Source organism: Nerophis lumbriciformis, linkage group LG22 (genome assembly GCF_033978685.3).
Source record: "Nerophis lumbriciformis linkage group LG22, RoL_Nlum_v2.1, whole genome shotgun sequence".
Lineage (NCBI taxonomy): Eukaryota > Metazoa > Chordata > Actinopteri > Syngnathiformes > Syngnathidae > Nerophis > Nerophis lumbriciformis.
Genome location: NC_084569.2, coordinates 6,574,980 through 6,593,847, shown reverse-complemented (window position 1 = coordinate 6,593,847; position 18,868 = coordinate 6,574,980). Strand labels below are relative to the sequence as shown.

The 18,868-nt window shown below is 38.9% G+C and overlaps 1 protein-coding gene across 1 annotated transcript; it reads left to right on the top strand.

The window, feature by feature from the left end:
* Positions 1-2,801: 2,801 nt before the first annotated feature.
* On the top strand, positions 2,802-18,613 carry hagh (hydroxyacylglutathione hydrolase). The gene is made up of 9 exons (XM_061973461.1): positions 2,802-2,951; positions 4,727-4,911; positions 11,275-11,339; positions 11,423-11,540; positions 11,602-11,710; positions 13,560-13,663; positions 17,849-17,950; positions 18,018-18,097; positions 18,160-18,613. The coding sequence occupies exons 1-9, from the start codon at positions 2,885-2,887 to the stop codon at positions 18,257-18,259; spliced, it is 930 nt and encodes a 309-aa protein (XP_061829445.1). The 5' UTR covers positions 2,802-2,884; the 3' UTR covers positions 18,260-18,613.
* Positions 18,614-18,868: the final 255 nt, after the last annotated feature.

Sequence of the window (18,868 nt, the reverse complement as noted above, 5' to 3'; positions counted from 1 at the left end):
TTTATGTTATTGAGTTTGACTGTATACAACTTGATGTTCAATAAATTTGAAAATGTTAAAGCTTGGCATTAGCGCTCTGTTGGGGTGATGGGGGCAGGTGGGGCTTGAAAACTCCCCCTTGTCCAAAGTGGGGGATGACAAAAAAAGTTTGAGAACCACTGATTTAAGGGAAGAATGTAATACAAAAGATCAATACAAAGTGTCAAGACAGAATAAACTCTCTGCTGCTGCAGCAACAGAGATACAGTTTATAGGTCCCTAACATATATAGATATCTAATGTATTCATACATTGTTTATGTAAGATATACGCATGTATATATAACCTAATCCTATTGTTTCTTACCGTTTTTTCCCCCCTTCTAGGGATTATATTCCCAGTTTTGATCTCGGACGTCTGGTCACCTATAGCCAGTGTAGGGACTAACGCGTTACAGTAACGCCGTTAATTTCGGCGGTAACTAGTAATCTAATGCGTTATTTTTTATATTCAGTAACTCAGTTACCGTTACTACATGATGCGTTACTGCGTTATTTTACGTTATTTTTTATGTATAGTGTCATCGAGAAACAGAAGATCTGAGTGTGTTTTATTGGAGCGCTGCGGTGTCGTCCTTCTGAATGTTCTTGTGTCACAAGCCGGAGGTGCGCTCTGTGTGTGTCTGGGTGTGGGTGTGAGGAGGGGAGGGGGGCGTGTCTGTGTTTACTAACAACGGAGCCGCAGATTCGAGTGTCTTAACATGGAGATATTCTCACTTCTTTTTTTTTTGTCGAGCACAAAGAAAAGAACATTATAGTTAAATGTACGTCTACTGCCCAAAACAACAATTCAAATCTGCCTGGTTAGGCTTTGTGTATGTCACGTGTGCCTTCCTTAGGTGAAGCCAGGTTTACAGCTATGTTGTTATTATGCTGTTTGTTACTTATGTATGTTATGTTGCAGCTATTTACTAAAATAGTTTTGTCAATTTGTTCTGGCCTGAAATAAATTTGCCCTTTGAAACATATTTTTGTCTTTGTGTGTTGTATGTAGACCACATTGCTTAGCAGAGTTCAGCAGTGACATGCGGTGAGGTTCATGACTGGTGAGGCACTGACTTCATCACAGTCAGATTTACAAACATATGAACCCTAAAGAGTATCTTATTCACCATTTGATTGGCAGCAGTTAACGGGTTATGTTTAAAAGCTCATACCAGCATTCTTCCCTGCTTGGCACTCAGCATGAAGGGTTGGAATTTGGGGTTAAATCATCAAAAATTATTCCCGGGCGCGGCGCCGCTGCTGCCCACTGCTCCCCTCACCTCCCAGGGGGTGATCAAGGGATGGGTCAAATGCAGAGGACAAATTTCACCACACCTAGGGTGTGTGTGACAATCATTGGTACCTTAACTTAACTTTAACTTTACACATACAAACTGTAGCACACAAAAAAGCACATTTAATTAAAAAAAACGTTATTATGGTCTTACCTTTACTTATAAGTGGGGGAACAGTGGTGATGGTGTTGGAGGAGTTGTGAATGAATGAAATATGAAATCCGTGCTGCAGTCTGCAGGTGTACCTAATGTTGTGTCCCTGCAGTTGTTCACGTACGGCTCCTCCGGCGCGAGCATTGTTGTTTTTGCACTTTTTGGCTTCTTGTTAAGTTTTTTTGGGTGGATTCGGTCTTGCACGTGGAGGGTTTGGGTGTGGCTTTGGTTGGTGTGGCGCTGCCGTCGGGGGGTGCATTAACCGGCACCAGGAGGCGGGATTACTGCGAGCATCAGCCAGTGCGTCTTCGCAGCAGTTTTATGATTGCTCAGCACAAGAAATACGTTACACACATACAGTTGTTGACAAAATACACTGTACATTATATACCTCAGCTAACTAAACTATGGAAATGTATAATATAGTTCATATAGCAATACGGTCTCACTGCACAGCAGGCCAGCAGTTAGCCGAGTCATTGCGCAATCCATGTTGAGGCACTGAGTGACGTGCCTCAACTGGCTGCTGATCACCGCACCGTCTCTTCTCAGTATTTGAACGGCAATGGTGAAAATTCAGCGATTTTGAATAAAAATAATCTAAAACTGGTGAAGTTAAATGGAAAATAACTTTATAGTATAATCACTGAATACATATAACAATTTAATACATTTTTTTTCTTTTTACATTTTTTTTCTTTCCATGATGGCAGGTGAGGCGGGGCCTCACCTGCCTCCAGTGACCGCACGTCACTGGAGTTCAGTGATGCAAATGCATGTCAAGTTGATCAACAGATTGTATTATTCTCCAGTGCAATAACAGTACTGAAATGAAGGCTAAAAGGGCATTAATAGGAGCTTCTTTTTTTTTTTAAAGAAGAAAAAAAAGTAACTTAATAGTTACTTTTCACAGTAACGCATTACTTTTTGGTGTAAGTAACTGAGTTAGTAACTGAGATACTTTTGAAATAAAGTAACTAGTAACTGTAACTAATCACTGGTTTTCAGTAACTAACTCAACACTGCTTATAGCATATAAGAACATTCTATTACTGTTAATGAAACTATGAATAATTAAACATATGTCCTTTATCATAGCTACACGTATGACAAAAAAAACTGCGTGAAAATCAGTGGTATTCAATGAGGTAAGATGAATTAAATGCGCTGACAGTTCATTGCTCCTGCCAAATGAATTGCACCGAGTGGAGCGGATCACCACTCCAAGATGGCGGCCCCGCGTCTCGTCAGCGCCCTTAGAACATGTCTATGGCCACTACCATATTTAAGGAAGCCCAAATCCACTCCCCCTAATTTGATTGGTCGAGCCTGGGGAGGTCAAAGGCGAAAAAGGCGGAACTAACTGAACCACAACCAAACTTTTCTGCTTTATGGTACCGTGCTAAGGTTGTAATGTTCTACAAAAGCCTGCTAGGGAGTGCCTGCACTCTAGTGGGAGCCGTCACTGCCTTTAAGTACGGTACGGAAAACTATATGCTTCCATTTTTCTAAACACCGCGAGTGCTAATCACTGTTGTTGTGTGTCGTGCCTTCATATTTGTTACGCTAAATATGTTTTTTTACCCGATTTATGACATCTGAGGGAAGACGCAACTAATTGTCTTGTTTTGCAAGTGCGACTGTCTTACTCGCACATTTAACCCTTTTATGTGAGCCAGTCGAAAAAAATAATGTCGGTTTATTTATTATGACGTGTCAAACTTGTGTAAACAGCACGAAAACAGACTGCGTCGCAGCAGATATGTTGTCTAACTTTACGGGTTCTGACTCTTCAATCCCTATTATTATTATCTCGGATTTTCATTGAAACCTTTATTTACAGTTAATGCCGGTGTAAAACAAACAGAGGTGGGCAGAGTAGCTAGAAATTGTACTCAAGTAAGAGTACTGTTACCCAAATATTTACTTGAGTAAAAAGTATGTTGTGAAAAAACTACTCAAGTACTGAGTAACTGATGAGTAACCTGTACGAGTAATGACGACAGCAACAAATAATGCACAAAAACATAAAAATAGCAATGAGCAAATTCAGAGCCAGGAATATCTCTTAAGCAACTAAAAAAATAATATATATTAAATAATAATACATTAAAATAACAAAAATTACGGCAAATTGAGCCACAATAACTTAACAGCACCATAGGCTCAGTAGGGAGAGATTACAAAGGAAAATAACAAGTTAGCCTTTACGCAAACCATAAACTGATAGGTGTGGGCTGCACCTGAGAACACACTGTGCACTTCTGATTGGTGTTTCTATGCAAGTGTGTGTGTGGGTGTGTGTGTCTCTCTGTCTGTCTATGAGGCTGCAGTGCGTTAATAAATTAATAAATGTCCCCATACGATGTACATTTGACAGTGATTCATAGCAGGGAAGCTAACATCAGCCTACAGTGACAGCCAAAATATCTACTAACGTTACTTACCGCCATGTGCTTCCTCAAATTTGACGTTGAGTTCATGTAAGCTTAAGTGAAGTGAATTATATATATATATAGCGCTTTTTCTCTGGTGACTCAAAGCTAGTGATGGGTTGATGAGGTGTCATGAAGCGTTTCGACACATTGCAAAACTGTATTGATACTGTGTCGATACTGTGTCACTAAATACTGACATCTGCTGGACATTAAAAATCCCTACAGGCAACCTATGGACCGACTCAACTGACACTGATTTTATGACCTAGTATATACAATAATATAAACCAAGTCTTTGTATTTCATTTAGGATTATTTCATATCTTCATTTAGATAAAAATATATTTTTATATTTTTTAGATACAGTCAATAAATAATGTGAACATGTATCATAACATGGAAATCTAAGAGAACGTGTTGTGGATGAGGATGCCTGTAGACTGGGAATTTCTTTTTTTTTTTTTTTACATATTTTTATTTTTTTTTAAAACAGTTTTTCCAACGTATTAAATTTTAGACGATTTCTCTTCTTAGTTATTATTTCTCCGGCTGTAGAAAAGACCCGCTCACAGGACACAAAGGAGGCGTCAGTGCGACACAGTTCGCGTATTGGTCACGTGGCCGAAACAGCTCATGATCGGTCACGTGACTTTCTAAAAGCGGTACGCGCACCGACACAGGGTTTTGCTCTATGAGCTCGACGCATGCGCCGATGCATCGGTGTTGCCGGACCCATCACTAGTACACTTGAACATTTTATACACAGCCATATAAGTGCATGCAGAGGAATAACATTGACTATGTGCCCCCCATGAAGCACCCTTGGAAGTCAAAGCCCAAGCAGCGGCTCTCCTTCACAGCGCAGCGAGGAAAACATTGATGGTGGAACAAGCCAACATGAGGGTTGAACTTCTCCCGGCTCTCAGTGACAACTACATGTACCTCCTCATCGACACGGACACCAAGGAAGCGGCCATCGTCGATCCTGTGGAGCCCGTGAAGGTCTGTCATATACTAGCAATGCCCCGGTACCGATCATAGTTTGATATTTGCTTTTTTTTTTTAACTGACCCAAAGCTGTGTTTACATGGGTAAAGATTGTACTCATGTGAAAGATTACTTTAAAAGGGACGCTATAACAATTCAATTTTTCCAAGCGTGCTACTTGCACACTGAGCAGGACAACACAAGAAACTTAAAGCTTCAATGTAAAGTAGAGCTGATCATTCCAGATGTTGATACTATCGATATCTACTATTAGGGATGTCCCGATTCGATATTTGGATCGGATCGGCTGCCGATATTTGCCAAAAATTGCGTATCGGCAAGGCATGGGAAAATGCCGATCCAGATCCAGTTAAAAAAAAAACTCCGGTCCGTGTTTTCCAACGCACCGATTTAAATAATACATTCCACTTTTCTGCTGCTCTGTAATTTCCGTTCCGCATTTTCCAGCACACCTTCAACACATCCACAGGTCTGTGGATTCTCACGCAGTTGCTTTTAGCTGCTGGCATTACACGACAGGCTCTTCTCACTCTTTCCTGTGTCTCCCTCTCACAGACAGCAAACGCACCTTCTTACACACGTCACATACTGTCACGTCATACGTCACATACGTATACGTTCTCCCCGAGCAGAGAGGTAGCAGCATGGCTAACGTTAGCTGTGATGCTAGCGCAGCCGTGCGAGCAACGCTCCCTCTAAGGTGCTCGCCTGTGCAATTACGCACTGTTTAAGCGTCCTCTGCTCATAGCAAATCTATGCCACGCACAAAATCAAATAAACAAATAAGCGCATAACAATTTTCGACACAGGGACACGACAGAGAAAACAGTTTTCGTCATCATTGTTCAAATATTGTGACGTCTGTCGAGACGCTTATCTCCATTCGGTGCCACACGTCCACACCATCAAAATGCCGAGGCAAACATTTCCACATCAACACCGTATGAAAAAATGTGTGATTTTTTTTGTGATTTCCTTCTCTGCATGAAAGTTTAAAAGTAGCATATATTAATGCAGTATGAAGAAGAATGTTTTAATGTAGACATGCAAGCCTTGAAAGAAAATGTTGAAAATCAAGACTACATTTCCTGCAAATGGGTGCATTTCTACCCTATATTTTAACTTTAGATTTATTCTCATATCAAACTCTTTTGGCTGTCGTTTTGACACTTACATCCGGCGCCCCCCTCCACACCCCGGATTATAAATAATGTAAATAATTCAATGTGATTATCTTGTGTGATGACTGTATTATGATGATAGTATATATCTGATAGTATATATCTGTATCATGAATCAATTTAAGTGGACCCCGACTTAAACAAGTTGAAAAACCTATTGGGGTGTTACCATTTAGTGGTCAATTGTACGGAATATGTACTTCACTGTGCAACCTACTAATAAAAGTCTCAATCAATCAATCAAAACACATAGAATCATCATACTGCTGTGATTATATGCATCAAGTGTTCATTCAAAGCTAAGGCAAAATATCGAGATATATATCGTGTATCGCAATATGGCCTTAAAATATCGCAATATTAAAAAAAGGCCATATCGCCCAGCCCTAGTTCAATGATGCCATTTCTGTTTGTCATGTATAATTTTGTCTATTTTGTGTTTATCCTTGAATAAACAGGTCAGTTTCTTGTTACCAACCATTGTGTATTATTCAAACTCCCCTAATTCAGCTGGCTAGTTGTTATCAAGAGTACTAAAACCCTTTTCAACATGATTCTGACAACTAAGTAGGCTAAATAACTTTAAACTTTAATACATGCTCGGATAGGCCAGTATCGGTCAGTATCGGTATCGGTCAGTATCGGTATCGGATCGGAAATGCAAAAACAATATCGGTATTGGATCGGAAGTGCAAAAACCTGGATCGGGACAGCCCTATCTACTATAGTATATTTTGTGATTATCTCAATATTGTTCTTTTTCTTATTATAACAAAATAGTTGTTTGGTCATTTTTGCTACAAACTCAGGGATGACATCTCTTGAGTTTTGAGGGCAAACACACATTTTTAATGGCAGTCAAATGCTTTTGCTTTTGGTTAATTATTGTGCATTAGCCACTTTATTTTGTTAAAAAGTGGTATAATTCAATACCACACATTTAGTACATCATCATATTTACAACAATACTAGAATATAGTGATGGGTCGATGAGGCGTCATGAAGCGTTTCGACACATTGCAAAACTGTATTGATACTGTGTCACTAAATACTGACATCTGCTGGACATTAAAAATCCTCGTGCAGTCATATATCCCAGCATGCACCGGGCACTTCTTTTTCTACGGGGGAAAATGAAGTCGGCGGCTGCTTACCGTAGTTGCGAGACCTGTTGTGGCTCAATATTGGTCTATATATAAGGCGCACTAGATTATAAGGCGCACTGTCAGCTTTTGAGAAAATTGGAGGTTTTTAGGTGCGCCTTATAGTGTGGAAAATACGGTAAGTTACTTGCCATAAAACGTGTTATGTTCTTTATCTAGTGTAAAAGTATCGGGTTGGGACTCCAAATTGGATCGGCTCTAAGGCCAACGATATCCTTATCAAACACTTTTCAGGCTCTTAATATGACTCATTTTACATACTGTATTTTCCGGACCATAAGGCGCACTTAAAATACTTTTTTTTTTTTTTCCAAAACTCGACAGTGCGCCTTATAACCTGGTGCGCCTAATGTAAGGAATCATTTTGGTTGAGCATACCCAGCTCGAAGCTATTTAATTTGGTACATGGTCTAATCCAGTGGTTCTTAACCTGGGTTCGATGGAACCCTAGGGGTTCGATGAGTCGGGCTCAGGGGTTCACACACCCGACTCATCGTGTAAATAAAAACTTCTCCCTATCGGCGTATTACGGATACAGCAACAGCAGAAGTCAGACTGATTTGCAGGTGTGTAATTTGTTGTGAGTTTATGCCATACTTGCCAACCCTCCCGAATTTTCCGGGAGACTCCCGAAATTCAGCGCCTCTCCCAAAAACCTCCCGGGACAAATATTCTCCCGAAAATCTCCCGATTTTCAGCCGGAGCTGGAGGCCACGCCCCCTCCAGCTCCATGCGGACCTGAGTGAGGACAGCCTTTTTTCAGACGGGAGGACAACAGGGTGACAAGAACTAAATCATCCAGACTAGAGATAAATGGTATTATTATGTTTATCTTACCTAAAAATAAATATATTTATTAATTTAAAAAAACAAAAAACGAAATACATTTTTACTATTTGTTGCTAAAAACATCAAAATTAATTGTATTTTTATTTGTATTTTTTCTGACTCTTTATTACATCCAGCCATAGAATTATACATTAAAATAAACATATTTGAAATAATTAATTTTAAATGATCATAATTCATTTCAAATTACCATATTTAATTATTAAAATAATTGCTTGTTTATCAACAACTTTAGCATTTTATTCATTACATTTTGAAGCTCTCAGAAGCCAAGTTATGTTATATTCCTTAAGATCTATTTATGCAAGTTTGAAGTATCAATTATCTAAACACAGTTTTGTTTGCATATTTTCAGGATGTATATATATATATATATATATATATATATATATATATATATATATATATATACAGGTAAAAGCCAGTAAATTAGAATATTTTGAAAAACTTGATTTATTTCAGTAATTGCATTCAAAAGGTGTAACTTGTACATTATATGTATTCATTGCACACAGACTGATGCATTCAAATGTTTATTTCATTTAATTTTGATGATTTGAAGTGGCAACAAATGAAAATCCAAAATTCCGCGTGTCACAAAATTAGAATATTACTTAAGGCTAATACAAAAAAGGGATTTTTAGAAATGTTGGCCAACTGAAAAGTATGAAAATGAAAAATATGAGCATGTACAATACTCAATACTTGGTTGGAGCTCCTTTTGCCTCAATTACTGCGTTAATGCGGCGTGGCATGGAGTCGATGAGTTTCTGGCACTGCTCAGGTGTTATGAGAGCCCAGGTTGCTCTGATAGTGGCCTTCAACTCTTCTGCGTTTTTGGGTCTGGCATTCTGCATCTTCCTTTTCACAATACCCCACAGATTTTCTATGGGGCTAAGGTCAGGGGAGTTGGCGGGCCAATTTAGAACAGAAATACCATGGTCCATAAACCAGGCACGGGTAGATTTTGCGCTGTGTGCAGGCGCCAAGTCCTGTTGGAACTTGAAATCTCCATCTCCATAGAGCAGGTCAGCAGCAGGAAGCATGAAGTGCTCTAAAACTTGCTGGTAGACGGCTGCGTTGACCCTGGATCTCAGGAAACAGAGTGGACCGACACCAGCAGATGACATGGCACCCCAAACCATCACTGATGGTGGAAACTTTACACTAGACTTCAGGCAACGTGGATCCTGTGCCTCTCCTGTCTTCCTCCAGACTCTGGGACCTCGATTTCCAAAGGAAATGCAAAATTTGCATGGTTGGGTGATGGTTTGGGGTGCCATGTCATCTGCACACAGCGCAAAATCTACCCGTGCCTGGTTTACGGACCATGGTATTTCTGTTCTAAATTGGCCCGCCAACTCCCCTGACCACGCCCCCACACCCCCCACCTCCCGAAATCGGAGGTCTCAAGGCTGGCAAGTATGGTTTATGCACTGTGTTGGTTTTGTTCTTTGAACAAGGTGATGTTCATGCACGGTTCATTTTGTGCACCAGTAAAAAAAACATGGTAACACTTTAGTATGGGGAACATATTCACCATTAATTAGTTGCTTATTAACATGCAAATTAGTAACATATTGGCTCTTAACTAGTCATTATTAACCCTCTAATCCTGGCCCTAACCCTCTAACTCTAACCAAAAAACTCTAAATTAAGTATTTGTTATTTAGAATATGCTCCCCTAGTGTCCAAAAAACTCTGAATTAAGTCTTTGTTACTTAGAATATGTTCCCCATACTAAAGTGTTACCAAAAACATAGAACTTCGTCTTGAATTTGAAAAAAAAAACATTTTATTTTTCACTAAAGAAGGGTTCGGTGAATGCGCATATGAAACTGCTGGGGTTCGGTACCTCCAACAAGGTTAAGAACCACTGGTCTAATGAAAAGTGTGACCAGTAGATGGCAGTCAAACATAAGAGATTTGTGTAGACTGCACTATGATGAATCTCAAACAACACCAACATGTTATATGTTCCATTGAAAATATAGAACATTACATACGGCGCTCAAAAATCTGTCAAAAGGTTTTAGTACGACTTCGGTAAGCTATGAAGCCACACCGCTTGATGGATTGTCGGCGCATTAAACATAGGAGTATTATTATGGTGTGTGTATAAGGTAAGACATGTTAACTGGCGTTTTGTTTTGCAATATTCTGCAAAAGCAACTTTTCTTAACGTCTGGTACCTGCTGATCTGTATTTGGGATCTGCATAAATCCTAAAAAATTGTACGCGTCCGCGCTGACGCCATAGTTGATAATCTTCTTATTTTTCTCTGTCTTTTTGTTATGGGTCATTCATCCTCCGCTGTTGCCATTTCTAATATAAAGTAGTGTAAAGTTCTTACTTATATCTGTCAGTAGACTCGCCATGAAAGCACTAAAACATACCGGTGTAGTGAGTTTACATTATTCACCCGAGGAACTTTACTTATTAGAGAGTTCCGGTCGGACGGTTTTTATGAGACACATTTGTTGTTGTTTCTGGATGAAGAGATGCTGCTCCGTTATTGATTGAAGTAAAGTGTGAATGTCATTAAAACAGTTAGCTCCATCTTTTGACACTTCTTCCACTCCCGTCCTTGCACGCTACACCGCTACAACAAAGATGAATGGATGGCGCTGGAGCGTCGGGCCCATACCCGGCCGTCGCCGGCAGTGAGACGCGCTTGGAGGTGCGCTCAGCGCGGCTCCCATATGATTGCGCACTGGTGTGCGTCTGGGCCGTGACAGCGTGGCACGCGAATGTCTGTGCTGCATTGGATCAGTCTCCTTTCTTTAACAGGCAAAAGCTTTATAACCTCACTAATGCCTTGCATCGTCTATATTAGATATATAACTGCGGGCGGGTGCGGTTCTGATCAAATGTTACATCGGGTGGATGGCGGATGGTTGACGACTTTCTGATGCGGTTGCGGATGAAATAATTGCCTATCCGCGCGTCTCTACTGTGTGACTATCAGTGGTACTTTAACTTTGACTTTAAAGCTTAATGCACGTGCAGATGTCAATAACCTGCTGGACGACACTTCAAATGCAGCTTCTGCCAACTTGTGGAGTTATTAAAAACATGTTTTTCCTGTTTTTTTCTCGTATACAGCATGAGTCAGCGGCCTCTAAGAATGATGAATAATGTTGGATAATGTTGCTTACTTCCAGGTGGTGGAGGCAGTCAGAAAACATGGCGTGAGACTCACAACAGTCCTGACCACCCATCACCACTGGTAGGCAGCAAGAATGATTCCATCTCTCTTGGTTCATCCACATTTATCGTAATATAATAAGTGTTGTTGTTTCCCCTCATCAGGGATCATGCCGGAGGCAATGAGAAGATGGTGAAGCTCATGCCCGGCCTGAAAGTCTACGGAGGTGACGACAGAGTAGATGCCCTCACGAAAAAAGTCACCCACTCCCACAGTTTCAAAGTAAGACACATGAGCATATAAGCAACACACATGATTAGTAGCACTAATATCATCCCTGCAGGTGGGATCGCTTAATGTGAAGTGTCTGTTCACGCCGTGCCACACGACCGGCCACATCTGCTACTACGTCACCAAAGACAACAGCTCCGAGCCTCCAGCTGTTTTCACAGGTAGAACCCGTCTTGCAAGCGTCAATAATAGTATAGTAATAATTAGAGATGTCCGATAATGGCTTTTTTGCCGATATTGTCCAACTCTTAATTACCGATTCCGATATCAACCGATATATACAGTGGTGGAATTAACACATTATTATGCCTAATTTTGTTGTGATGCATTAAACCAGGGGTGCTCATTACGTCGATCGCGATCTACCGGTCGATCTCGGAGGGTGTGTCAGTCGATCACCAGCCAGGCATTAAAAAAAATAGTCCTAAAAATGAGCGATCATAAATCTTCACTATGACGTCACTTTCGTCACTTGATTGACATTCACGGCACCCGAGGGTCTTCTGAGATGACGCTGGCTGCTGCCAGCTCATTAAAATTACCGACTGGAAGGCGAGAAACACTTTATTTCAACAGACTCTGGCGCCGTACCTGTCGTCAAAACTCCAAAGACCGACTGCACAGTTGCACAATAAAAGCTCTGCTTCATCCTGCCTGCGCTACCAAAATAAGAGTCTCAGAAAGCTGGCGTGCACAAGCTAGCAAGCTACGGAGTTTGCCGACAATGTATTTCTTGTAAAGTGTATACAAAGGAGTACGGAAGCTGGACAAATAAGATGCCAAAAACCAACCACTTTCATTTAGTATTGGACAGAAAGGAGGACTTTTTTTCTCCTCCATTCGAAAATGCGGACGTTATCATCACCACTGTCTGATTCCAATCAATACAAGTCATCAGAATCAGGTAATACACCAACTTATATTCTTGTCTTCATGAAAGAAAGGAATCTATATGTGTTAAACATGCTTGTATTATCTTTAACCACCTTTAACTTGTTAACAATATTAACTATATGTGTTAACATGCTTGTATTATCTTTAACCACCTTTAAGTTGTTAACAATATTAACTATATGTGTTAAACATGCTTGTTTTATCTTTAACCACCTTTAAGTTGTTAACAATATTAACTATATGTGTTGAACATGCTTGCATTATCATTAAACACCTTTAACTTGTTAACAAAAACATATATTTCATAAATAAGTAAATATAAATTATATATATGAATGAGGTAGATCCCCACGACTTGATCAATTGAAAAGTAGCTCGCCTGCAGAAAAAGTGTGAGCACCCCTGCATTAAACAATATAACAAGGTTTTCCAAAATAAATCAACTCAAGTTATGGAAAAAAATGCCAACATGGCACTGCCATATTTATTATTGAAGTCACAAAGTGCATTCTTTTTTTTAACATGCCTCAAAACAGCAGCTTGGAATTTAATGCATGAGGAGGTTGAGGTGAGCGTGGTTGAGGTAGAAGGTAGCGGGGGGTGTATAATGTAGCGTCCCGGAAGAGTTAGTGCTGCAAGGGGTTCTGGGTATTTGTTCCGTTGTGTTTATGTTGTGTTACGGTGCGGATGTTCTCCCGAAATGTGTTTGTCATTCTTGTTTGGTGTGGGTTCACAGTGTGGCGCATATTTGTAACAGTGTTAGAGTTGTTTATACGGCCACCCTCAGTGTGACCTGTATGGCTGTTGACCAAGTATGCCTTGCATTCACTTGTGTGTGTGAAAAACCGTAGATATTGTGTGACTGGGCCGGCACGCCTTTAAGGTTTATTGGCGCTCTTTACTTCTTCCTACGTCCGTGTACACAGCGGCCTTTTAAAAAGTCATACATTTTACTTTTTGAAACCGATACCCATAATTTTGAAACCGATACCGGTCCGATATTATGGGACATTTCTAATAATAATATTTTGATGATGTTCAATGAATAAAAGTCAGCAGCCTGTCATGTGACTTTAATTCCATCAAGGGTAAAGATTTTTTTTTTTCTCCATGCAGGGGACACGCTGTTTGTGGCCGGATGTGGTAAATTCTTTGAGGGGACTGCTGAGCAAATGTATAAAGCTTTGATCGAGATTCTGGGACGACTTCCTGGCGAAACGGTATGTCATAAAATATGTGGTCATGGAATATTGAGTCTTATATTTACAATACACTTTATCCCTAACTGTCCACATTTTATTAAAAAAAAGCTTTATTAGCTAAACATTTTACAAGTGTAAAAAGAAGTTAATCGCTATCAAGACTTAGACTTAGGCAAACTTTAATGATCCACAAGGGAAATTGTTCCACACAGTAGCTCAGTTACCAAGGATGGAAAGGATAATGCACACAAGGGCACAAAAAGAGGGCAAAAACAAAAGGTATAAAGTAGACTAAAAATGTACCATATTAGCAATATAACACATGTAATATTTACATATTATATTATATTATATAATATATACAATATAAAACAAATCCCAATAACCATGTACAATATTACAGTATATGTAACAGCTGCAGCAACAAAAAAGGGCAGCATTAAATAAATAGTAGATCCAGCAGAAAATATACATTATAAGCAAAGAGAGGTAGCAAACATGTATTAATTAATCAATTAATTGTAAATATTACAAACTACATATTGCCTTATCACCGATTGTGAGAGTTAGTGATGTCCAAGTAGTCTATAGAAAGTGAAGAGAGACATTGTGCTTTTTCATATTCTTAACAGAAGTTAACCACTATGAACTGTGCATCTTAAAAGCTGAAGATTGTGTTCAGAGTTGCTCTATACAGACGATATAAATGATATCATTTTGGTCGACGATAGGGCTTTTAAAACCTCTAAAGGCTGAGTGGCCACATACGTGGACAGCACCTTTTAGCTCTTATTTCCAAAATTGTGTACACTACTGAATTGGGGTCTTATGGCCACTTATGTGGACACTTATACTGCCACCTGGTGGTGTCAGAAGAGTATAACACATACTTGCCAACGTTGAGACCTCCGATTTCGGGGGACGGGGGGCGTGGTTAAGAGGGGAGGAGTATATTTACAGCTAGAATTCACCAAGTCAAGTATTTCATATATATATATATATATATATATGAAATACTTGACTTAGTATTTTGTCAAGTATTTCTTATATATATATATATATATATATATGTATGTATATATATACTTGACTTAGTATTTCGTCAAGTATATATTATATATATATATATATATATATATATATATATATATATATATATATATATATACACTACTGTTCAAAAGTTTGGGGTCACATTGAAATGTCCTTATTTTTTAAGGAAAAGCACTGTACTTTTCAATGAAGATAACTTTAAACTAGTCTTAACTTTAAAGAAATACACTCTATACATTGCTAATGTGGTAAATGACTATTCTAGCTGCAAATGTCTGGTTTTTGGTGCAATATCTACATAGAGGCCCATTTCCAGCAACTATCACTCCAGTGTTCTAATGGTACAATGTGTTTGCTCATTGGCTCAGAAGGCTAATTGATGATTAGAAAACCCTTGTGCAATCATGTTCACACATCTGAAAACAGTTTAGCTCAAGACAGAAACTACAAAACTGACCTTCCTTTGAGCAGATTGAGTTTCTGGACCACCACATTTGTGGGGTCAATTAAACGCTCAAAATGGCCAGAAAAAGTGAACTTTCATCTGAAACTCGACAGTCTATTCTTGTTCTTAGAAATGAAGGCTATTCCATGCGAGAAATTGCTAAGAAATTGAAGATTTCCTACAACGGTGTGTACTACTCCCTTCAGAGGACAGCACAAACAGGCTCTAACCAGAGTAGAAAAAGAAGTGGGAGGCCGCGTTGCACAACTGAGCAAGAAGATAAGTACATTAGAGTCTCTAGTTTGAGAAACAGACGCCTCACAGGTCCCCAACTGGCATCTTCGTTAAATAGTACCCGCAAAACACCAGTGTCAACATATACAGTGAAGAGGCGGCTGCGGGATTCCGGGCTTCATGGCTGAGTGGCAAAGAAAAAGCCATATCTGAGACTGGCCAATAAAAGAAAAAGATTAAGATGGGCAAAAGAACACAGACATTGGACAGAGGAAGACTGGAAAAAAGTGTTGTGGACGGATGAATCCAAGTTTGAGGTGTTTGGATCACAAAGAAGAACGTTTGTGAGACGCAGAACAACTGAAAAGATGCTGGAAGAATGCCTGACGCCATCTGTTAAGCATGGTGGAGGTAATGTGATGGTCTGGGGTTGCTTTGGTGCTGGTAAGGTGGGAGATTTGTACAGGGTAAAAGGGATTCTGAATAAGGAAGGCTATCACTCCATTTTGCAACGCCATTCCATACCCAGTGGACAGCGCTTGATAGGAGCCAATTTCATCCTACAACAGGACAATGACCCAAAACACACCTCCAAATTGTGCAAGAACGATTTAGAGAAGAAGCAGGCAGCTGGGATTCTATCAGTAATGGAGTGGCCAGCGCAGTCACCAGATCTGAACCCCATTGAGCTGTTGTGGGAGCAGCTTGACCGTATGGTACGCAAGAAGTGCTCATCCAACCAATCCAACTTGTGGGAGCTGCTTCTAGAAGCGTGGGGTGCAATTTCTCCAGATTACCTCAACAAATTAACAGCTAGAATGCCAAAGGTCTGCAATGCTGTAATTGCTGCAAATGGAGGATTCTTTGACGAAAGCAAAGTTTGATGTAAAAACAATCTTTTTTCAAATACAAATCATTATTTCTAACTTTGTCAATGTCTTGACTCTATTTTCTATTAATTTCACAACCTATGGTGGTGAATAAGTGTGACTTTTCATGGAAAACACAAAATTGTTTGGGTGACCCCAAACTTTTGAACGGTAGTGTATATATAAAAGAAATACTTGACTTTCAGTGAATTCTAGCTATATATATTTATTTTATTTTATATATATATATATATATATATATATATATATATATATATATATATATATATATATAAAATAAATGAATTTCAGTGAATTCTAGCTATAAATATATATTTATTTTATTATATATATTTATATATACTGTGTGTGTATATATATATGTATATATATATATAAAAGAAATACTTGACTTTCAGTGAATTCTAGCTATATATTTTTCTTTTATTTTATATATATATATATATATATATATATATAAAGTAAATACTTGAATTTAAGTGAATTCTAGCTATAAATATATATTTATTTTATTATATATATTTATATATACTGTGTGTGTGTGTATGTGTGTATATATATATATATATATATATATATATATATATATATATATATATATATATATATATATATAATAAATACTTGAATTTCAGTGTTCATTTATTTACACATATACACACACATAACACTCATCTACTCATTGTTGAGTTAAGGGTTGAATTGTCCATCTATTCTCTGTCACTATTTTTCGAACCATGCTGAACACCCTCTCTGATGATGCATTGCTGTGTGGCACGCACAAAAGTGCTTTCATCAAATGCACTAGATGGCAGTATTGTCCTGTTTAAGAGTGTCACAACATTGCTGTTTACGGCAGACGAACTGCTTTACGGTAGACGAAAACGTGACTGCTGTTGTTGTGTGTTGTTTCCGCGCTGGGAGGACGTTAATGAAACTGCCTAACAATAAACCCACATAAGAAACCGAGAACTCGCCCTCCATCATTCTACAGTTATAACGTGATTGGGCAGGCACGCTGTTTATATTATGGGTTAGCCTGAATTTCGGTAGATTTTCGGGAGGAAATTTGTCCCGGGAGGTTTTCGGGAGAGGCGCTGAATTTCGGGAGTCTCCCGTAAAATCCGGGAGGGTTGGCGTAGTATGGTATAACATACAATGGAATTTGGAAAAAATAAGAATTAGCATGTCACTAAACATGAAGTACACGTTTGTGTACTTATGGACTAAGTACATCATATCAAAAGATGATTCTTAGTTTTTATTCTAATTAGGGTCCAATAAGCCCAAATAGCAAAGAGAAATAAAAAAAAAAGCATGTAAATAAACAGCTTGGGCCTTAAGAGGTTTTAATACTATTATTATGTTGTGATAACATATTCAAACTGTGTCCCGCAAATTTGGCAATGACAAGCAAACAAACCTGTCCTTAACGAATTTTTTAAAAATGTGCCTTGCCTCAAAAAGGGTTGAAAACCCCTGCATTAGAGGCATATTCTTGGGAGACAAACTGTCAAACTCCTCTTATTTAGAGGTTGCAATGCATGTGAATATTTAAACGAGTATATATTTCTGTTGAAGCGTGTCTACTGTGGTCATGAGTACACCGTCAGCAATCTGAAGTTTGCACGCCACGTGGAGCCTGACAATGAAGTCATTCAGAAGAAGCTTGCTTGGGCAAAGGTATTTATTGACCACTTTATTGTCGCATCTGTCACATGACCACTCATTCTGTTACTCGTGATTGTAGGAGAAATGCAGCAATGGAGAACCTACCATCCCATCCACTTTGGAAGATGAATTCACCTTTAACCCGTTTATGAGAGTCAAGTATGTCGCATACACACAATAGTTTGGTTGCGGACACACTCATGTTTATATTTCCTATTTAGAGAGAAGACGGTACAAGATCATGTCACTCAGACCAATCCGATCGAGACGATGAGGTGTCTCCGCAAGGAGAAGGACGGCTTCAGGGTGCCGAAGGAGTGATGCTCAGTGCACACTAGACTCTGCTACTGCAATATGTACACACAATAAGAACTTTCTGCTAATCATCGTCCAATCATCACTCACTCTTAACCAAAGCACGCTTTGTTTCATGACAATGCAAGGCAAAAGGTAAGCAGTCATTTTTGAGTAAAAGTTGTGTTTGGCATTTGTTGGTTTTAAAGGAATATGGCCATTGAATTACTGCTTCGCATGAGGAAAATAGTTGAGATTGTAAATATTGATGTACAAAAAAAAATACTTAAGGGTAATTTCTTTATATAGTTTAAACTATGTGTTATTTTAAAGTGTTAAGTCTTGAAGTAATATGTTTCATCTAGTAAATGCTTTGAGCAATACTCATTTGTTGTCTGCATTAAATGTTCCACGCACTGAATAATGTCAACTGCCCTAAAATACATGTGCTAAAGAAAGAAAACACTTGTTGGTCACAAAAAACATTCATGAAGTTTGGTTCTTTTATGAATTTATTATTATGGGTCTACTGAAAATGTGAGCAAATCTGCTGGGTCAAAAGTACACATACAGTTAAAGTTAAGTCATACTTGCCAACCTTGAGACCTCCGATTTCGGGAGGTGGGGGGCGGGGGC

Excerpts from the sequence above, each read along its gene's own strand:
- hagh (XM_061973461.1), top strand. The coding sequence starts at position 2,885 with ATGTTCTACAAAAGCCTGCTAGGGAGTGCCTGCACTCTAGTGGGAGCC. Across the intron at positions 11,340-11,422 it reads CTGACCACCCATCACCACTG|GGATCATGCCGGAGGCAATG; the intron begins GTAGGCAGCAAG and ends TCCCCTCATCAG. Across the intron at positions 13,664-17,848 it reads GACGACTTCCTGGCGAAACG|CGTGTCTACTGTGGTCATGA; the intron begins GTATGTCATAAA and ends TTTCTGTTGAAG.